Source organism: Pan troglodytes, chromosome 20 (genome assembly GCF_028858775.2).
Source record: "Pan troglodytes isolate AG18354 chromosome 20, NHGRI_mPanTro3-v2.0_pri, whole genome shotgun sequence".
Taxonomy (NCBI): domain Eukaryota; kingdom Metazoa; phylum Chordata; class Mammalia; order Primates; family Hominidae; genus Pan; species Pan troglodytes.
Genome location: NC_072418.2, coordinates 51,359,472 through 51,382,012, shown reverse-complemented (window position 1 = coordinate 51,382,012; position 22,541 = coordinate 51,359,472). Strand labels below are relative to the sequence as shown.

General features: G+C 49.3%; 1 protein-coding gene across 3 annotated transcripts in view; it reads right to left on the bottom strand.

The window, feature by feature from the left end:
• Window positions 1–22,541, bottom strand: part of GRIN2D (glutamate ionotropic receptor NMDA type subunit 2D) — a 53,963-nt gene that overhangs the window by 7,612 nt on the left and 23,810 nt on the right. For all 3 annotated transcript variants that reach the window (XM_054673686.2, XM_024351520.2, XM_054673687.1), the window contains 3 exons: window positions 20,739–20,864; window positions 20,284–20,513; window positions 18,155–18,315 (listed from right to left, as the gene is read on the bottom strand). In XM_054673686.2, the coding sequence (XP_054529661.1) occupies window positions 18,155–18,315; window positions 20,284–20,513; window positions 20,739–20,864 (517 nt within the window). The remainder of the gene's footprint in view (window positions 1–18,154; window positions 18,316–20,283; window positions 20,514–20,738; window positions 20,865–22,541) is intronic.

Below are 22,541 nucleotides of genomic sequence, written 5' to 3'. Positions count from 1 at the left end.
GGGAGACCTGTCTCTACAAAAACTTTAAAAATTAGCCGGGTTTGGTGGTGCATGCCTGTCATCTCAGCTACTTGGGAGGCTGAGGTGGGAGGATCGCTTGAGGGTAGGAGGATGAGGTTGCAGTGAGCTATGATTGTGCCATGTACTCCAGCCTGGGTTACAGAGGGAGACCCTGTCTCGAAAACAAAACAAAGCAAAACAAAAAGACCTCAGCCATTTCCTACAGCCTTTGTTTGGGTGTAGGTTGGGGAAAAATTAAAATTCCCTGCATCCGTCCTTTCTTTCTTGTTTGTTCCCACTCTGTCACCAGAGGGATCTTAACATTTGAGTCAGCGCTGTCCCTTTTCAGCTCACCACCCCCTCTTGGCTCCCCTCGTCACTCAGAGTGACTTGGATCACCTCGAGTTTAGAGGCCCTGTGCCACCTGACACCCCATCCCTCCTTACCCATCTGCCCTCATCTCCCAAGCCCCCCTCACTCTGGCCTGGGAGATGCACCTGGACCTCTCCAGCTCGCTCCTGCCCCAGGGCCTTTCGCACTGGCTGTTCTGCCTGCTGGAACATTCTTCTCCTAGACAGCTGCCTGACTCACTCTCTCACCTTGAAAGTGCCTTTGCCTGACTGACTCCATCTTGCTTCTAACCCTTAAGTTGTCCTTGCTTATTCCTGGGCATAGGCCAAACCAACTTTGGGAAGGAATTCTATTCATGGTTTGACTCTGAAACAAAATCGATACTAGCCCTTTCCTAAAAAGACCCCCTTCTTGCCTGGGGACCAGTCTACCTTTGCAGGACTAACAAATTAGCTGCAAGATTAGAAATTAAGGTTAGGGGCCATGCAGCCTCTGGCTCCCCCGATTGCTCCTGGGGATGACATCATTACTGTAACACCTAAGATGAGTGCTTGAGATATTCTACAGACCCTACACTCCATGGATCAGCTGACGCCACCCAGACTGGTAATCTGGCTCAGCCAGTTCTGCCATCCCACCCAGGAACAGAAAACAGCAAGAAAACCTCACTTCGACCGCCTGTGAGTCCAACTCCAACCTGACCAATCAGCACTCCCCGCTTCCCAAGCCCCTACCCGCCAAATTATCTTTAAAAACTCTGGTTCCCAAATGCTCAGGCAGACTGATGTGAGTGATAATAAAACTCCGGTCTCCCACACAGCCGGCTCTGCGTGAATGACTCTTTTTCCATTGCAGACCCCCCCGTCTTGATAAATCGGCTCTGTCTAGGCAGCGGGCAACGTGAACCCACTGGGCAGTTACAACCTCCGTCAGGTGTTTGCTCCAAAGACACCTTCCTGAGCACCCTATTTGATACTGCAACCTCCAGTCTCCCGCCCCAGTTTTCCAAATGCATTCACCCTGCCCTATTTTTACCCATAGCGCGTATCCCCTTGGAATGCACTATAGAATATTCTCATTTATTCCGTGCATTGCACGTCTCCCTTCACTGGAATTTAAGCTCCATGAGGCAGGGACTTTGCCCGTCTGATTCACCACTGTATCCACAGGGTCTAGAACAGTGCCTAGCACACACTAGGTGCTTACTAAGAAATGGCTGGACGGCTGGGTGTGGTGGCTCATGCTTCTAACCCCAGCACTTTGGGAGGCCACCTGGGGTGCGGATCTCCTGAGGTCAGGATTTCATAACCAGCTTGGCCAACATAGTGAAACCCCATCTCTACTAAAAATACAAAAATTAGCCGGGTGTGGTGGCGTGTGCCTGTAATCTCAGCCACTCGGGAGGCTGAGGCAGGAGAATTGCTTGAACCTCAAGCGGATCACCTGAGTTCAGAAGTTCATGACCAGCCTGGCCAACATGGCGAAACCCTGTTGCTACTAAAAATACAAAAATTAGTCAGGTGTGGTGGCACACACCTGTAATCTCAGCTACTTGGGAGGCTGAGGCAGGAGAATTGTTTAAACCTGGGAGGCGGACGTTGCAGTGAGCTGAGATGGTGCCCGGGCAACGGAGCAAGAGCAAGACTCCGTCTCAAAAAAAAAAAAAAACAAACAAGTGGCTGAATGGGCACTTAAAGGGTAGACAAGGTGAAGAGACAGAGGAAGACGGCAGCCTTTTACAAGCCCAGGAGGAAGGTCTGGAAGAGGTCCTCCCACAGCCCTCAAAAGGAGCCATCACTGCGGACACCTTGATTTTGACCTTCTAGCCTCTACAACTGTGGGGCGATACATTTCTGTTGTGTAAGCCACTCAGTCTATGGTATTTTGTTATGGCTGCCCTAGCGAATTAATAGAATTGTATATAGAAAAATCCCAAAGGATCCACAATAAAAATTATTATGGCTAATAGAAGTTCAACAAGGTTCATGATACAAGATCAATATACGAAATCAATTACAAAATATATGAAATAAATTATATTCCTATATACTAGCAATGAACAATTAAAATGAAATTAAAACAATTCCAGGCTGGGTGCGGTGGCTCATGCCTATAATCCCAGCACTTTGGGAGGCTGAGGCCAGCAGATTCCTTGGGGTCAGGAGTTTGACACTGGCAAAAAAATAAAAAATAAAATAAAATAAAATATTTAGGAATAAATTTAACAAAAGTTCAGGTAGGGAGTGGTCACTCAAGCTTGTCATCCCATCGCTTTGGGAGGCCAAGGTGGGAGGATCGCTTGAGGCCAGGAGTTTGAGACCAGCCTGGGCAACATAGTGAGACCATCTGTAAAAAAAAAAAATACAATTAAAAATTTTTAAAAAAGAAGTTCAAAAGAAAAGAAAAGAAGTGGGCCAGGCATGGTGGCTCACGCCTGTAATCCCAAGAACACTTTGGGAGGCTGAGGTGGGTGGATCATCTCAGGTCAGAAGTTCAAGACCAGCCTGGCCAATATGGTGAAACCCCATCTCTACTAAAAATAAAAAGAACTAGCTGGGTGTGGTTGCGTGTGCCTGTAGTTCCAGCTACTCGGGAGGCTGAGGCAGGAGAATCACTTGATCCCAGGAGGTGGAGGTTGCAGTGAGCTGAGATGACACCACTGCACTCCAGCCTGGGTGACAGAGCGAGACTGCATCTCAAAAGAAAATGAAAGACGCGGCCGCCAGGCGCGGTGGCTCGCACCTGTAATCCCAGCACTTTGGGAGGCGGAGGCGGGCGGATCACGAGGTCAGGAGATCTAAACCATCCTCGCTGACACGGTGAAACCCCGTCTCTACTAAAAAAATACAAAAAATTAGCTGGATGAGGTGGCGGGCGCCTGTAGTCCCAGCTACTCGGGAAGCTGAGGCAGGAGAATGGTATGAACCCGGGAGGCAGAGCCTGCAGTGAGCCGAGATCGCGCCACTGCACTCCAGCCTGGGCAACAGAGCGAGACTCCATCTCAAAAAAAAAAAAAAGAAAAGAAGCGGCCAAATGAGTAAACTCAGACTGGTCCAAGGGAGGCCTTCCATGGCCCAGACACTGGAGCTGAGAAGTAGGATTCCATTAACACAGAAAAGATGCCAAAAGGGCTTTCTCCGTGGAAAAAGGCAAGATGAGAACAGTGTGTACTGTTAGTTTGGAATGTGTGAGTGTGAATGCATCCATATTTTAATTGATCCAAAAGAAAAAAAAATAATGCTTACATTATGGAAAGGGGCCTTGATATTTCCTTTTTTGCCCCTCTTGAGTGAGTGAGAAATTGCACATCTCTCATGGAAAGGGCACCAAGAACTGGCTGGGAGGAGAAGCTGTGTTTCTCTATTTCTTTTTAGGACGTGCATTTCCTTTCTCCCCCTGTGGGGTTACTTGCCCGAAGCGGTAGGGTGAGCCCACGTTTGGCCTGCGAGCCGGCCAGAGCCCTGGGAGCTGCCTCTCCCTTGTGCCTCACTGTAAAGATGGAATTTTCTAGTGCTGTCCTCTATGGCAACCACTAGCTCGCCACATATGGCTATTTGCATTTAAATTTTATTTATTTATTTTTTATTTTCTATTTTTATTTTTGAGATAGAGTTATGCTATTGTTGCCCAGGCTGGAGTGCAGTGTGCTGGTCTCAGCTCACTGCAGCCTCCACCTCCCGGGTTCAAGCGATTCTGCCTCAGCCTCCCGAGTAGCTGGGATTACAGGCGCCCACCATCATGCCCGGCTAATTTTTGTATTTTTAGTAGAGATGGGGTTTCACCATGTTGGTCAGGCTGGTCTTGAACTCCTGACCTCAGGCAATCCGCCCTTCTCGTCCTCCCAAAGTGCAGGGATTACAGGTGTGAGCCATTGCACCTGTATTGCAGGTGGTGGCTCACGCCTGTAATCCCAGCACTTTGGGAGGCTGAGGTGGGTGGATCATTTGAGGTCAGGAGTTCAAGACCAGCCTGGCCAACATGGTGAAACCCCACCTCTACTGAAAATACAAAAATTAGCCGGGCATGGTGGCGGGCGCCTGTAGAACCAGCTACTCGGGAGGCTGAGGCAGGAGAATCACTTGAACCCGGGAGGTGGAGGTTGCAGTGAGCAGAGATCGTGCCACTGCACTCCAGCCTGGGTGACAGAGAAAGACTCTGTCTCAAAAAAAAGCAAAATGAAATTAAAAAAAAAAAAAAAAAAGAACAGTTTCTGGCCAGGCATGGTGCCTCACACCTGTAATCCTAACACTTTTGGAGGCCAAGGTGGTAGGATCGCTTGATCCTAGGAGTTCAAGAGCAGCCTGGGCAACATAGTGAGACCCCCGTCTCTACACAAAAGTGTCACACACCTGTAGTCCAAGCTACTCGGGAGGCTGAGGCGAGAGGATTGCTTGAGCCCAGGATGTCAAGGCTGCAGTGAGCTATGATTGCCTCACTGCACTCTAGCCTGGGGAACAGAGTGAGAACCTGTCTCTAAACATAAATAAATAAACAAACAGAAATGAAGGAGAGAGAGATATTGTACATAAAAGAATTTAAGAAAATTCAAGAAATTTTCTCAGAACAAATGACATGAGAATACGATTGAAAGACCCAGCAACGGAAACAGATCAATGGCCATGCGCATGGCTCATGCCTGTAATCCCAGCATTTGGGGAAGCCAAGGCAGGAGGATTGCTTGAGCCCAGGAGTTCAAGACCAACCTGGAAAACATAATGAGAACCTGCCTCTAAAAAAAAAAAAAAAAAGAAAGAAAAAGAAGGCCGGGTGTGGTGGCTCACGCCTGTAATCCCAGCACTTTGGGAGGCTGAGGCAGGCGGATCACAAGGTCAGGAGATCGAGACCATCCTGGCCAACACGGTGAAACCCCGTCTCTACTAAAAATACAAAAATTAGCTGGGCTTGGTGGTGGGCACCTGTAGTCCCAGCTACTCGGGAGGCTGAGGCAGGAGAATGGCTTGAACCCGGGAGGCAGAGGTTGCAGTAAGCCAAGATCACGCCACTGCACTTCAGCCTGGTGACAGAGCAAGACTCTGTCTCAAAAAAAATAAAAATAAAAAATAAAAGAAAGGAAAACAGGCCGGGCGCGGTGGCACACACCTATAATCCCAGCACTTTGGGAGGCTGGGGTGGGTGGATCACCTGAGGTCAGAAGTTTGCAACCAGCCTGACTAACATGGTGAAACCCCATCTCTACTAAATACAAAGAAATTAGCTGGGCATGGTGCCACATGCCTGTAATCGGAGCTGCTTGGGAGGCTGAGACAGGAGAATTGCTTGTACCTGGGAGGTGGAGGTTGCAGTGAGCTGAGATCGTGCCATTGCACTCCAGCCTGGGCAACAAGAGTGAAACTCTGTCTCAAAAAAAAAAAAAAAAAGGGAAACAGATCAAGGCATGTCACTGATAAATGTCAGTCCACCAAGGACAAGGAAAAGAAACAACAGGTTACATACAAAGGCATAGGAATCAGAATGATCTTGGATTTCTCTACAGTAGCACTGGATATTAGAAAACAATAGAGTGACTCTTCCAAATTCTGAAGGAAAATGAGCTCTAATCCAGAATTCTATACCCAGCCCGACTGTCCATCAAGTACAAGGACAGAAAAAAGACTTTTCAGATTTGCAATGTCTCCAAAAATATACCCGCTATGTGCCTCTGTCAGGAAGCTCAAAAGAACAAGGAAGCAAAACCCAGAAAGAGTTAGAATTTGTGCTACAACAGGATCCAAACCAGAGATGAAGGGATGAAGGTGAAAGGTGATCCCAAGATGGCGGCTATGCCCAGGCTGGAGCAGGCCAGAAGGCCATAAGAGCAACTTCTTCAATAAGATGAAATTGACAAGGCCAGGCACAGTGGCTCACACCTGTAATCCCAGCACTTGGGAGGCCGAGGTGAACAGATTACTTGAGGCCAGGAATTTGAGACCAAGCTCTTCAACATGGCAAAACCCCACTTTACAAAAAATACAAAAATTAGCTGGGCGTGGTGGTGCACGACTGTAATCCCAGCTATTTGGGAGGCTGAGGCATGAGAATCGCTTGAACCCAGGAGGCAGAGGCTGCAGTGAGCCAAGATCGTGCCACTGTGCTCCAGCCTGAGTGACAGAGAGACACCCTGTCTCAAAAAAAAAAAAAAGAAAAAAGAAATTAACAGAGTATCTGATACTTCTAACATATTAAGTATATTAATATACTTCTGAACATACTAAGAAGAGATTTAGACAGTAAACAGATAATTTGGGTTTGAATTAGTTAACCACAAAGAAAACTCAGCCATGAAGCAACTGAAAAAGGAAAGAAAAAGAAAAAAGACAGTTACTAACCTCAAGAAAAATAGACCAGGCATGGTGGCTCACACCTGTAATCCCAACACTTTGGGAGGCTGAGGTGGGCAGATCCCTTGAGCTCAGGAGTTTGAGACCAGCCTGGCCAACATGGTGAAACCCCATATCAGCTGGGAGCTGTGGCTCCCACCTGTAATCGTAGCACTTTGGGAGGCTGAGGCAGGCCAATCACTTGAGGTCAGGAGTTTGAGACCAGCCTGGCCAACATGGTGAAACCCCACCTCTACTAAAAATACCAAAATTAGCCAGGCGCAGTGGCGCACTCCTGTAGTCCAGCTAATCGGGAGGCTGAGGCAGGAGAATCACTTGAACCTGGGAGGCACAGATTGCAGTGAGCCAAGATCACGCCACTGCACTCCAGCCTGGGCAACATAGTGAGACCCTGTCTCAAGAAAAAAAAGAAAGAAAAACAGAATTGTGTAGGAGAGGAAAGTAATCACGGTTTACTACTGTGGCAGCTGTGAGAGCATTTACATAGTCATAACATGTAAACACTGAATATTCATCTGTCAGAGTCACAATGTGGGAGGCTGAATTGATTTAAATAAGAGTATGAGTATGTCTTCCATAGTGAGAAGCGGATGGAAAAATGCCTAAAATTGAAAAATCAAGAGGTAGTCATACAAACATGGTATTTAGAGATAGGGAGATAAATCACAAAGTGATACAATAAACAAGGTGAAAGTAGATTCCTCTGGGCTGAGAGAAATGGAGGGTGCCATTTTTTTCCTTAAAGATAAAATTCTTTCCAGGCACAGTGGCTCGTGCCCGTAATCCTGGTGCTTTGGGAGGCTGAGGCAGGAGGATCACTTGAGCCCGGGAATTCAAGACCAGCCTAAGCAACATAGTGAGAACCCCATCTCTACACACACACACACACACACACACACACACACACACACACACACACACATTAAAAAATTAAAATTAGGCCGGACCCGGTGGCTCATGCCTGTAATCCCAGCACTTTGGGAGGCCGAGGTGGGCATGTTACCTAGGTCAGGAGTTCGAGACCAGCCTGGCCAACATGGCGAAACCCTGTCTCTATTGAAAATACAAAAGTTAGCTGGGCGTGGTGGCAGGCTTCTGTAATCCCAAGTACTCAGGAGGCTGAGGCAGGAGAATCACTTGAACCCAGGAGGCAGAGGTTGCAGTGAGCCAAGATCACGCCACTGCACTCCAGCCTGGGTGACAAAGCAAGACTCCATCTCAAAAAAAATAAATAAATAAAATAAAATTAATCAGATGTGGGGGTGCACACCTGTAGTCCCAGCTGCTTGGGAGGCTAAGGCAGGAGGATCACTTGATCCCAGGAGCTTGAGGCTGCAATGAGCTGTGATTGTGCCACTGCACTCCAGCCTGGGTGACAGAGTGCGACCTTGACTCCCAAACCAAACTAAACTAAACTGAAATTCTTGTATCTGACTCTCCAAACTATGTGGATGGAGAACTCTGATAAATATAGAACTAAAAATTAGAAAAAAAAGAAAAAGTAACAAGGGATACTGGGGAACAAGAATTCAGCAGAAGCAGGAAATTAGAGCAAGAGGTGACGATGAGAAACACAGGGGTGTCCTTTGTGAATCATGAAGCTTCTAGGGAGGGGGACAAAAGGAGTGATTCTGGGTTACTCAGTGCACATGTGAGGCAATATAGCCTAGTGGTGAGAACCTGGGCTGTAGAACTGGGCTGCCAGGGTTCCAGTCCTAGTTCTGCCACTTAGCAGATGCAAGAAGCTTGCTGTTCCTCATGTTTCCAATAATACCCACCGAAGATTTTTTTATGAGGTCTTAAGGGTTTAGTTGTGTTCCCTCCCCAAATTCACATATTGAAGTCCTAGCCCCTAGTACTTCAGAACGCGACCTTATTTGTATATAGGGCCTCTACAGAGGGAATCCAGTTAAAATGAGATCATTAAGGTGGGCTCTAATCCAGTATGACTAGTGTCCTTATAAAAAGGGGAACTTGGGCCGGGCGCAGTGGCTCACGCCTGTAATCCAAGCACTTTGGGAGGCCGTGGCAGGCGGATCACCTGAGGATGGGAGTTTGAGACCAGCCTGAGCAATATGGTGAAACTCCGTCTCTACTAAAAATACAAAAATTAGCGGGGCTTGGTGGCACACTCCTGTAATCTCAGCTACAGGAGGGAGGCTGAGGCAGGAGAATCACTGGAACCCGGGAGGTGGAGGTTGCAGTGAACCGAGATTGTGCCATTGCACTCCAGCCGGGGCAACAAGAGTGAAAGTCCGTCTCAATAAAAAAAAAAAAAAAAAAAGCGGGGGTTGGGGGGGAACTTGGCTGGGTTCGGTGGTTCACACCTGTAATCCCAGCACTTTGGGAAGCTGAGGTGGGTATATCACCTGAGGTCAGGAATTCGAGACCAGCCTGGCCAACATGGCAAAAACCCATCTCTGCTAAAAATACAAAAATTAGCCAGGTGTGGTGGCGGATGCCTATAATACCAGCTACTAAGGAGGCTGAGGCAGGAGAATCACTTGAACCCAGAGGGCAGAGGTTGCAGTGAGCCGAGATCATGTCACTGCACTCCAGCCTGGGCAACACTCCATCTCAAAAAAAAAAAAAAAAAAAGAACTTGGCCACAGAGACACAAACAGAGGGAAGATGATGGGAAGAGATACAGGGATGAAGAGTCAAGAGCCAAGGAGAGAGAGGCCTGGACAGATCCTTCCCTCACAGCCCTCTGAAGGAGCCAAGAGGATGCCAGGACTATGAATCAAAACATTGATTTGATTAATTTTTTGCAAACTAATTGTGAACTTAAATTAGTTAGAACAGGACTTGATATATAATAAACATCAAAGTAAATTAAAAAGATACAGGAGTAGACCAAGGAGGGTGGCTCACGCCTGTAATCCCAGCACTTTGGGAGGCCGAGACGGGTGGATCACAAAGTCAAGAGTTCAAGACCAACCTGGCCAAGATGGTGAAACCCCATCTCTACTAAAAATACAAAAATTACCCGGGCGTAGTGGCAGATGCCTGTAATCCCAGCTACTCGGGAGGCTGAGGCAGAGAATTGCTTGAACCCAGGAGGCGGAGGTTGTAGTGAGCCGAGATCGCGCCACTGCACTCCAGCCTGGACAACAGAGTGAGACTCTGTCTCAAAAAAAAAAAAAGAAAAGAAGATGTAGGAATGATCCCAAGCCCTGGCAAGGAGGCAAGAAGGATATGGAACAAGTAGAACTCTCTTGCATTGCTGATGAGAGTGTAAATTGGTACAACCACTTTGGATTTTTGTTGTTGTTGTTTTGTTTTGTTTTGTTGTTTTGAGAGGGAGTCTCACTCTGTCACCCAGGCTGGAGTGCAGTGGTGTGGTCTTGGCTCACTGCAACCTCTGCCTCCAGGGCTCATGCAGTTCTCCTACCTCAGCCTCCTGAGTAGCTGGGATTACAGGTGCCTGCCAGCACACCTGGCTAATTTTTGTATTTTTTTGTAGAGACAGGGTTTCGCCATGTTGGCCAGGCTGGTCTCGAACTCCTGACTTCAAGTGACCTGCCTGCCTCAGCCTCCCAAAGTGCTGGGATTACAGGCGTGAGCCACTGCGCCTAACCGTTTTGGAAGATGTCTGACAGTATCTGTTATAGCTAAGCATACTCTCCCTATAACCGGGTAGTTCCACCTATGGGAATACAACCAAGGAAAAGGAATGTGTATGTCCCCCAAACACTTGTACAAGAATGTTCATAGTAGAATATTCATAATGGGCCAAGGTGTGGTGGCTCACGCCTGTAATCCCAGCACTTTGGGAGTCCGAGGTGGGCAGATCACTTGAGGTCAGGAATTTGAGACCAGCCTGGCCAACATGGTGAGAACCCGTCTTTACTAAAAATACAAAAATTAGCCAGGCATGGTGGTGTGTGCCTGTAATCCCACCTGCTCAGGAGACTGAGGCAGGAGAATCGCCTGAACCTGGGAGGTGGAGGTTGCAGTGAGCAGAGATTGCACCACTGGACTCCAGTCTGGGCAACAGAGGAAAACTCTGTCTGAAAAAAAAAATAAATAAATAAAAATAAAAAATAAAAAAAAAGAGGCAATTACACATGTTTAAAAAAGGGAATATTCAGCTAGGCATGATGGCTCATGCCTGTAATCCCAGCTCTTTTGGAGGCCAAGGCGGTTGGATCACCTGAGGTCAGGAGTTTGAGGCCGGTCTGGCCAAGATGGTGAAACCCCATGTCTACTAAACATACAAAAATTAGCTGGGCGTGGTGGCAGGCGCCTGTAATTCCAGCTACTTGGGAGGCTGAGGCAGGAGAATCGCTCAAACCCGGGAGACGGAGATTGCAGTGAGCCGAGATCGCGCAACTGCACTCCAGCCTGGGCGATAGAGAGAGACTCTGTTTCAGAAAAAAAAAAAAAAAGAAAGAAGAGAAAAGAAAAAAAGCAATATTCATAATGGCCAAACACTGGCAATAACCTGAATGTCCACCAGCAGTAGAATGAAAGAATTATGGTATATTTATATAATGGTATACTCAACGGTATTCAGCAATGAAGGAACAATCTGGTGATAACACTGAGGAAAATAAGCCAGACAGGAAGGTATTATATGCACTGTTTGATTCTGTTTAGAGGACGTTCAAAATCAGGCAAAACTAATTATATGATATTCTATGGTGACTGGAGGGGCAGGGGAAGCTTTATGAGAAGCCGGGAAATTCACCATACCTTAAATCTGGACCTGGTCACATGGATGTCTATGAATGTATAAATAATGAGTTGCATGCTTTTTGTACCTCACTGTACCTCACTGTACCTCACTGTATCTATGTATATATCTCAATAAGAAAAAGATGAAAAATATCTATAAAAAGACACGGGATGAGGCCTCAGCTATTTTTACTTATTAAAGGCTGGTGATGTGGCTGACATTTGTATGGGAAAAAAAAATACAGGTATCCTGCTTTCTCTGAACTCAAGGCGGGGACAGATTTAGGTTCATTTTGAGAGATGGGGCTGGTCTGTCTTGCTAGTCACATTCTCACCACTTGCTATCCAAAACTTGGGAACCAAGTAGATTTGGAAAGTGCCATCCGCTGGATACGGTGGCTCACGCCTGTAATCCCAGCACTTTGGGAGGCCGAAGCAGGTGAATCACTTAAGGTTAGGAGTTCAAGACCAGCCTGGCCAACATAGTGAAATCACATGCCTACTAAAAATAGAAAAATTAGCCAGGGATGGTGGTATATGCCTGTAATCCCAAATACTCGGGAGGCTGAGGCAGGAGAATCGCTTGAACCCGGGAAGTGGAGGTTGCAGTGAGCCGAGATTGCAGCACTGCACTCCAGCCTGGGCAACAGAGCGAGACTCCATCTCAAAAAAAGAAAATGGGATCCCCCCCGCCCGCCCACCGAGAGTCTCTGAATTCTTGCTCTCCCACTGCAAGGACTGAGCAGGCTGGCAATGTGAGGTATCCCTGAAGGGGTAAAAGAGGAAAGTGATTCTGTTTGCAGCCATCCCTGCCTTCTGAGGAAGGCGCAAGTGAAGCAGAGGTGGGAGGTGGCAGCCTGGAAAGGCACCCTGTTTTGTGTGAGAGAGAGAGAGAGAGAAGAGAGAATCTGGAATTCTCAGGGTCCTTCCTGGAGGGAAGGGCTGGCGAGAAGAAAACGGAAGAAGGGGGAAGGGGGAGAGATGAGTCAGCAGGCTGGCTGGGGAGAATGCTCTGGGTGAGTAAGGAAGTGAAAAAGTCCCAGGGTCCTGGGGGGCGGCCAGCGCCCTTTTATATTTTCTGTTCATTATGTTGACTAGGAAACTTTTTGCATTTGGGTGATGTCGACCTGGGCGGTCCAGTGCAGCAGTGACACGCCACTAGGGCTGTGGATCACTTGAAATGTGGTCACTCTGAACCTAGATGTGCTGTGAGTGTAAAATGCCACTGATATCAAAGACAGCGTGTGGGGAAAAAAATTATGTAAACGGTCTCACCCATGTTTATACTGATTACGTGTCAAAATAATATTTTGGACATAGTTAGGTAAAATATATTATTAAAAGTAATTTCCAGCCAGGCGCGGTGGCTCACGCCTGTAATCCCAGCACTTTGGGAGGCTGAGGCGGGTGGATCACGAGGTCAGGAGATCGAGACCATCCTGGCTAACACGGTGAAACCCCGTCTCTATTAAAAATACAAAAAATTAGCTGGGCGTGGTGGTGGGCGCCTGTAGTCCCAGCTACTCGGGAGGCTGAGGCAGGAGAATGGCGTGAACCCGGGAGGCGGCGCTTGCAGTGAGCCGAGATTGTGCCACTGCACTCCAGCCTGGGCAACAGAGTGAGACTCCGTCTCAAAAAAAAAAAAAAAAAGTAATTTCACCTACTTTTTGTTGTTGTTGTTGTTGAGATGAAGTCTCGTTTTGTCGCCCAGGCTGGAGTGCAGTGGCTGGATCTCAGCTCACTACAACCTCCACCTCCCAGGTTCAAGCGATTCTCCTGCCTCAGCTTCCCGAGTAGCTGGGATTACAAGTACCCGCCACCACACCCAGCTAATTTTTGAATTTTTAGTAGAGACAGGGTTTCACCATATTGGTCAGGCTGGTCTCGAACTCCTGACCTCAAGGGATCCACCTGCCTTGGCCTCCCAAAGTGCTGGGATTACAGGTGTGAGCCAGGCCTCACCAGGCATCGTGGCACATGCTTGTAATCCCAGCTACTCGGGGAGGCTGAGGGAGAATTGCTTGAACCCGGGAGGCGGAGGTTGCAGTGAGCCAAGATCGCACCACTGCACCACAGCCTGGGTGAGAATGAGACGCCATCTCAAAAAAAAAAAAGAAATCATAAAATAAATTTCAGTGTGGCTACTAGAAAATTGTAAATGATGCAGGCCGTTCCCCTGCTCTGCTCTAGAAAGACAGAAGGAAACCCCTCAAACCACTGACATCAAGGAAGAGGGAGGGACAGTTATTCATTTTGACAATAACCAAGTGTTGGCAAACAAATCGTTTAATGAAAGGGAGAAAAGGGAATTGAGGAAGGAAAAACTTCATTCCCCAGGCAGGGGAATGTGAAGGAAGACTACAGGTGCCGGGCACAAGGGGGCTCTCCAGATGGGGGAGCCCTGGGAAGAGGGCTGAGGGGCCCATCACGCTTCAAAGCGGACGAGAAGGCAGGAGGCTGGTGAAAGAAGGGTGATTAGAGACAAATGTAAGGCTTTACCTGCCCACAGGGTCCTCGCACCTTCGAATGCGGAAGACTCAGCTGGGGAACCACATGACCACGCCCCACCCCACCATGCTGCTGATTGGTCCTGGCATGGACACTTGACCCCTAGCTGGGCCAATCAGATCCTCAGTATGTGGGGCTGTGGCACGGAACCTTTTCCCAGAGCCACTTGATGGACAGGAGGGATTGTTGACCCCGTAATAGGGAGTCGGAAATTCGGGCTCAGGAGTAAGTAAGGGGTGTAGCTCCCACTGGAACCCAGGACCTTCTGGTTCTTTTTTTTTTTTTTTTGATACAGAGTCTTGCTTTGTCGCCCATGCTGGAGTGCAGTGGCGCGATCTCAGCTCACTGCAGCCTCCACCTCCCGGATTTAAGCAATTCTCCCGCCTCAGCCTACGGAGTAGCTGGGATTACAGGCACACACCACCACACCTGGCTAATTTTTGTATTTTTAGTAGAGACGGGGTTTCGCCAAGTTGGCCAGGCTAGTCTTGAACTCCTGACCTTAAGTGATGCGCCTCAGCCTCCCAAAGTGCTGGGATTGTAAGCGTGAGCCTCTGGGCCCGGCCTCCATCTGGTTCTAAACTCACTGCTGTTAAGCATCCCCAGGATGTTGTTAGGAACTCCCAGACCATGGGGCATCCTATGGGGAGATGTAGAAAACCGTCTTCCAGAGAGAAGGGAATTAGATGGAGTGCAACTTGGAAGCAAACAGAGCTGGACAGAAAGATGGCCAGAGAGAAACTCCCTGTTTCAAGATCTGATATACTTTAAGGGGTAGAATTTATAACATCTGTGTGTTTTCCACCTCCCTCCACTAGAAGGGAAGCTTCAAGTTACCAGGGACCTAGGCATCTGTCACAGAGCTGAACACATCAAAGGTACTTGGTAAGTACTTCTTGAAAGTAATGAATGGATGGATGAATGTGCAGTGTAAAAAATTTATTTTTCCCGTCCTGTGCTGTGTCTTAACATCTCTGTCTATAATTCTACAAATTCAATACCTACTTTAGGCCTCAGGCAAGGCGGTGTTGTTCTGGGCCCCATTTTTTTTTTTTTTAGACGGAGTGTCGCTCTTGTTGCCCGGGCCAGAGTGCAGGCACAATCTCGGCTAACCGCAACCTCCATCTCCCAGGTTCAAGCGATTCTCCTGCCTCAGCCTCCCAGTAGCTGGGATTACAGGTGCACGCCACCACACCCAGCTAATTTTTTGTATTTTTAATAGAGATGGGATTTCACCATGTTGGCCAGGCCGCCCACCTCAGTCTACCAAAATGCTGGGATTACAGGCAGATTTCAGATTGTTAATGGTACTTTTAAGCTATCATGCCAGCCGTGGACTTCCTGTTGTGAGAGATAAAGAAACCTCTGTCTGTTAAAGCACTCCTAGCTGATGTAGGGAACTGACCTATTTTGTTAACTGTTGTTATCCAGTGCACGAACTATACCTGGCATGAAGCTGGTGCTCTTAAATTTTTCTTTTTTTCTTTTTTTTGGAGATAGGGTCTTGCTCTGTTATCCAGGCTAGAGTGTAGTGGTGCAATCATAGCTCACTGCAGCCTCCATCCCCTGGGCTCAAGTGATCCTTCGACCTTAGCCTCCCAAGTAGTTGGGACTACAGGTGCGCGCCATGACGCCTGGCTAATTTAAAAATTTTTTTGTTAGCCGGGTGCGGTGGCTCACGCCTGTAATCCCAGCACTTTGGGAGGCTGAGGCAGGCGGATCACCTGAGGTCAGTAGTTCCAGACCAGCCTGACCAACATGGCGAAACCCCGTCTCTACTAAAAATACAAAACTTAGCCGGGTATGGTGGCAGGCGCCTGTAGTCCCAGCTCCTTGGGAGGCTGAGTCAGGAGAATCGCTTAAACCTGGGAGGCAGCAGTTGTAGTGAGCCGAGTTCGTGCCACTGCACTCCAACCGGGGCGACAGAGCGAGACTCTATCTCAAAAAAAAAAAATTTTTTTTTTTTTGTGAGTCAAGGGGGTCTCACTATGTTTCACAGGCTGGTCTTGAACTCCTGGTCTTAAGTGATCCTCTCACCTTGGCCTCACAAAGCTTTAGGATTACAGGTGTGAGCCACTGCATTGGGCATTAGAAATTTTTTTAAGCCAGGCATGGTGGCTCACGCCTCTAATCCCAGCACTTTGGGAGGCTGAGGCAGGCAGATCACCTCATGTCAGGAGTTCAAGACCAGCCTGACCAACATGGTGAAACCTCATCTCTACCAAAAATACAAAAATTAGCCAGGCATAGTAGTGCACGCCTGTAATCCCAGCTACTCAGGAGGCTGAGGTGGGAGAATTGCTTGAACCCAGGGAAGGCGGAGGTTGCAGTGAGCTGAGATCGAACTACTGCACTCCAGCCTGGGCAACAGAGTGAGATCCTGTCTCAAAACAAACAAAAACAGAAATCAGATCATACCCTTCCTTATGTAAAGTCTCCACACCTCAAGGCTTCTCACCGCCTTTAGCATAAAGTCCAGCCCTGACCTTGGCCTCATGCCCAGAATCCTCCCCTCATCTACTCTCTCACCTCAGCTCCTTGCCCTTCAACCACACTGGCCTTCTTGCTGTTCCTCCAGTAAACCAACACTGCACCTTCCTCAGGCCCTTTGCACACTTGTTCCCTCCGCCTGAAGGCTCTGCTTCCGGAAGTCCACCTGGCTAGCTCTTTCACCTCCTGCAGGGCTCTGCACAAATGTCACCTCCTCCGAGAAGCCCACCCTGAACACCCTGGTGAAAATATCCCAGCCCTGCCGCCCTCTAGCTCACCATCACTTTCTGAAGAGATCTTGATTTTTCTGTTTGCATGTTTATTGTTCATTTCCCACCTCTAGACCTAGGAATCGGGTCTATTTGTTCACTGCTTAGCGTAGAGCAGAGGATAAGAAAAATGCACACGGAAGGACTGAGTAAATGCAGGACGGGGAGAGAGTTACTGTGCTCAGCCTTGTTGTATTCGTGGGCTGCACTTTGGGGCCTGAACTCAACTTTTTTTGTATTGTTTTCTTTTTGAGACGGAGTCTGTCTCTGTTGCCCAGGCTGGAGTGCAATGGCACAGTCTCGGCTCACTGCAACCTCCGCCTCCTGCATTCAAGTGATCCTCCTGCCTCAGCCTCCCAAGCAGCTGAGATTACAGGCGCCCACCACCACGCCCGGCTAATTTTTGTATTTTAAGTAGAGACAAGGTTTCATCATGTTGGCCAGGCTGTTCTCAAACTCCTGACCTCAAATGATCTGCCCGTCTCGGCCTCCCAAGAGCCTGTTGCCGCACCCAGCCTAATTTTTGTATTTTAAGTAGAGATGGGGTTTCACTATGTTGGCCAGGTGGTCTCCAACTCCTGACCTGAAGTGATCTGCCCATCTCTGCCTCACAAAGTGCTGGGATTATAGGCGTGAGCTACCGTGCCTGGCCTCTGAATTTAACTTCATTCCTATGATTTGGGAAAGGGATGTAAAAAGATAAGAAACACAATCTAAGCATTGATTCCAGTGAGTTCAGGTCTAATGATAATGATAATATCAGCAAACACCTATAGTGCACCGGGCACTGTTCTAAATAAATAAATAAATGTTCTGAGTGGATTAACTAGTTTAATTCTTTTTTTTTTTTTTTTGAGACGGAGTCTCGCTCTGTTGCCAGGCTGGAGTGCAGTGGCATGATCTCGGCTCACTGCAACCTCCGACTCCCAGGTTCAAGCGATTCTCCTGCCTCAGCCTCCCAAGTATCTGGGACTACAGGCGCGTGCCACCACGCCCAGCTAATTTTTGTATTTTTTGTAGAGACCAGGTTTCACCATGTTGGCCAGGATGGTCTCGATCTCCTGACCTTGTGATCCGCCTGCCTTGGCCTCTGAAAGTGCTGGGATTACAGGCATGAGCCACCGTGCCCGGCTTACTAGTATAATTCTTGTAACAACCTTATGATCATTACAGTGGGGATACTCTTGTTATCCTCATTTTACAGAGGAGGAAACAGAGGTTCAGAAAGGCTGAGTAACTTGCCCAAGGTCACAAAGCCAAGAAGGGGAAGAGCAAAGATTTGAGCCCCATCAGTCTCACCCCAGAATCCAGAACTACTGCATCCCAGAAAATATCCCAAGGAGCCTGCTCCTGGGAGGAGGAGTCCACTTCCACCCTCGGTGACCTCCGCCCTCCAAGCTGACCCACCCAGGGCTGACCTCTGTGACTGAATGAATGAACCTGGACCCCTTGCCATCTTTGAGCATCCTCAGGTCCCCAGCGGCCCCACCCCCACCCCCGGCCCGAGTCTGCGCTGACCCTGCCTTGAGCTGAGTGAGCGCTTCCTCTACGCGGGGCTGGTTGTAGCGCACCATGTAGCTGTGCATGTCGGGATAGTTGCTGCGGATGTTCTTCTCCGTGGAGCCGTTGGGCACGGTCCCAAACTTCAGGGGCGGGTACTGCTCCTGGGGCCTCTGGAACTGGGGCAGAACGGGGAGTGATTAGGGCACCCTCCGCAGGGACATCCCTAACACAAATCACCCGTTCTGAGACACACCCGCTATCTGGCAGACACCCCAGTCCCAGGAGTGTTCAATATTTCTCAACACTCGCTCACTACATTAGGGAATGCTTTTCCACTCCCACCCAGCATACACGGTTGCAGACACGTGATCCAAAAGTTCACGAGAAGCCTCCCTGAGGCCCCTGATGTGCCAGGTGTTAAGTCTTCACTTACTGAATCGCGGGAGGTCCTGGGGGTAGAGGCTGGCATGGCAGGAGCTGGGGGCTGTTGCTATTTACCAATCCGTTCGGAAATAGTTCACTTTTTTTTTAAACGGAGTCTTGCTCTTGTTGCCCAGGCTGGAGTGCAATGGCACAATGTCAGCTCACTGCAACCTCCGCCTCCCAGGTTCAACTGATTCTCCTGCCTCAGCCTCCCGAGTAGCTGGGATTACAGGCACACACCAGCATGCCCAGCCAGTTTTGTATTTTTAGTAGAGATGGGGTTTCTCCATGTTGGTCAGGCTGGTCTCGAACTACCAACCTCAGGTGATCCGCCCGCCTTGGCCTCCCAAAGTGCTGGGATTACAGGCATAAGCCACCGCGCCCAGCCAACTAAAACAAGTTTTGTAAAACCAAACTTATACATAAGATGCAGGCAACTATTCTATTCTACTCCATTCCATTAAAAAATGCTTATTGCAACCCATCAAACTGATTTCTCAAACCTCTAATAGGTCATGACACCCAGCTAGTTAATCACTTTAGTCTCAAAGTATGCTCTGCAAACCACCAGTCCCTCAACAAACGGTGATTGCAGTGAGATGTGTACAGGAATGGAGGGAGTGAGCATTTAGAGTGATTTGACAGAATCCTTTTTCGTCTGTTGAATCTAATAAATAAAAATGTGAGTTTGGCTTTTTTTTGAGGCAGAGTCTCGCTCTGTCACCCAGGCTAGGAATCAGTTCTATTTGTGGCATAATCATGGCTCACTGTAACCTCCGCCTCCCGGGTTCAAGCGATTCTCCTGCCTCAGCCTCCCGAGTAGCTGGGACTACAGGCACCCACTACCACGCCTGGCTAATTTTTGTATTTTTATTAGAGACGAGGTTTCACTATGTTGGCCAGGCTGGTCTCGAACTCCTGACCTCAGGTGATCCACCCACCTCGGCCTCCCAAAGTGCTGGGATTACAGGCGTGAGCCACCGTTCCTGGCCAGGTTTGACTTTTGTCTGTCTTGGTTTTAGATCTTATTTTACTTTTCTAATAATTCATTTCCGTTGAATTTTACAAAAGCATTGTCTGCAATGGACTAGAAGTTTTTTGGTTTTTTGAGACGGAGTCTAACTCTGTCGCGCTGGCTGGAGTGCAGTGGGGCGATCTCGGCTCACTGCAAGCTCCGCCTCCTGGGTTCACGCCATTCTCCTGCCTCAGCCTCTCGGGTAGCTGGGACTACAGGTGCCCGTCACCACGCCCGGCTAATTTTTTGTACTTTTAGAAGAGACGGGGTTTCACCGTGTTAGCCAGGATGGTCTCGATCTCCTGACCTCGTGATCCGCCCGCCTTGGCCTCCCAACGTGCTGGGATTACAGGCGTGAGCCACCGCGCCCAGCCTTAGAAGTTTCAAAAATTAATCCTTCCTCACAGTTTGAGAGAAGCACTGGTTCTAGAATATCCCATTTGACACAACTGCCCCTAGAACATTCAGGGACACCCTCTTCCCTAGGAATATCTTAAATAGCTCATCGTGAACCGTGTTCTTTCTCCATCCACAACATTCCATTCTACCATTCTGGAATTCTCCTTGGGAAGAGACCCCTTCCCGCCCTCCCCCCACCCCTCTCACCCCCGCCCCCCGCAAGAATCCCCTCTAATCTACCACATGACAAGCCCTGTGACCTCCAGCCCCAGCCCCAGCTCCAGCCCAGCCCTGGGCCCACACACACCTTGCGGTCACTGAGCCCAGACACAGTATCCACGTACTCCTCCTGGATCATGAAGGCGGCCAGGTTGGCTGTGTAGCTGGCGAGGAAGATGACGGCGAAGAAGGCCCACACCAGCACCATGATTTTGCTGGTGGTTCCCCGGGGGTTCTCCACGGGCACCGAATTATTGAACACCAGGGCCCAGAGCAGCCAGATGGATTTCCCAATGGTGAAGGTTGAGCCGCCAGGGCCTGCAGGGGGCCAGGACGTGGACATGGACCCCAAATCCCTTCTCAATAAGGGAGGGGAAAAAAAAAAAAAAAGAAAGAACTACAATTCCCAGTGGCCATCAAGGCATCTGGCACCTCCCGAGAGGCCCTAGCTTGACCGCCCCCCCAGGGGCTGCTGGGAAATGTAGTTCTCTGTCTCTGTGGTTCGGGATCTCCGAGGCGGGGGATGGAGGAAGGGGGACTCACGCTTGCCCGTGGCCAGGCTGCGGTTGTAGCCAACAGGACTGAGGTACTCGAAGATGAAAACAGTGACGGCGACCACAGTGAGGCACATGACGAACATCATCACCCACACGGCGGGGCTGTAGGGCTCTGGTGACAAGGGAGTGCGTGGTTATGGTTCAGCCAAGCAAAAGACTCGGGGATCAGGCTGGGGCGGTGCCTCACGCCTGTACTCCCAGAACTTTGGGAGGCTGAGGCAGGAGGATCACTTGACGCCTGGAGTTCAAGACCAGACTGGCCTTGAACTCCCTGTCTCTACAAAAAAAAAAAAAAAAGGAAGAAAAAAAACCCTAGGGTACTACCAGCAGGGAACAAAGTGCAGCCCAGATCTGACCCCATCCTATTCTGGCCCTATCTCTGCTTCTCCATCTCCAAGATAGTCTTATGGCCCACCCAGACCCCTAGGAGGCAGCCATTCTCAAAGAGAGCCATCGCAGGCATTTCTGTGGTTTCAGCCACCAAATAGAAATTGTCTCCTGAATGTTTCCTGAGTCACAGGCCCAAGCCTCCACCTACCCCAGCCATCTCCTCAGGCCATTCATCATGTCCCATGCTGAGCCCAGACCAGCTCCCACGCTCCTCATGATGGGAGCCCCACCATCCACCAGTCACAGGCCCAAACCTCATTTGCCGTCCTCCCTTCCTCCCTCCCTCTCCCTCGCTGGCCACAGCCTGTCAGTATCCAGCCCCACGCTCCTGCCCCTGATGCTACTTGGGCCTCTCCTCTCCATTCTCATGGCCAACAGGGCTCAGGCCTCATCTCCTCCCACCAACCATTTCCCCAGCCTCCTGAGCTCCCATCTGTCCCCTACAGCCCATCCCCCACACAGCACAGAGAGGACCTGGCCCCTCCCCTGCTTACAGCCCTCCCCAGGCTCCCTAGCACCCCCAGGACAAAGTCCCTGCCACTCAGCCTTGTCACACTCTCCTTTCTGTCCTGATCACTCTCTCAAGCACCCATGCTTTACTCAAAACTCACAGGTGGCTGGGTGTGGTGGTTCACGCCTGTAATCCCAGCACTTTGGGAGGCCGAGGTGGGAGGATCACCTAAGGTCAGGAGTTCAAGACCAGCCTGGCCAACATGGGGAAACCCCATCTCTACTAAAAATACAAAATTAGCTGGGTGTCGTGGTGGGCGCCTGTAGTCCCAGCTACTCAGTAGGCTGAGGCAGGAGAATTGCTTGAACCCAGGAGGTGGAGGTTACAGTGAGCTGAGATTGTGCCACTGCACTCCAGCCTGGGTGACAGAGCAAGACTCTGTCTCAAAAAAAAAAAAAAAAAAAGAACTCGCAGGTGCCTGAATCAGCGACACCCTCTCTTCCTTGTCTCCTAGGTGTCCCTGCTAGAGTTAACACCCTGCCCTGTCCATTAGACAACCTCCCCTTCATGTGTCCCCTCCTCACATTCGATAACTGTGTTTAGCCCCTGGGAGCTCACCAACAATAAACCCAAATCACCATTTCATTGAGATTAGGACCAGGTGATTCAACTTTCCAGGGCCAAGTGTGAGCTGTCAGGACTGCCCCTGTCACAGCAAGGTCAGCACCCTGGACTGTCACTGCGGCAGCTGGGGACACGCCTGTCACCTCTGCTGGGCAACTTGGTGGGGCATAAATAGGACCTTGTCACTCCTCTGCAGTGTGCTGCCTGCAAGCAGGGGCCCCACGTGGTGCTTCTCAGTGTGCCCTGCAGAGACCTTGGTGCAAAGGGGAGGCCACAGGAGACACCATTGGGCGAAATAAACAGAAAACAAAACACAAAGGAAGG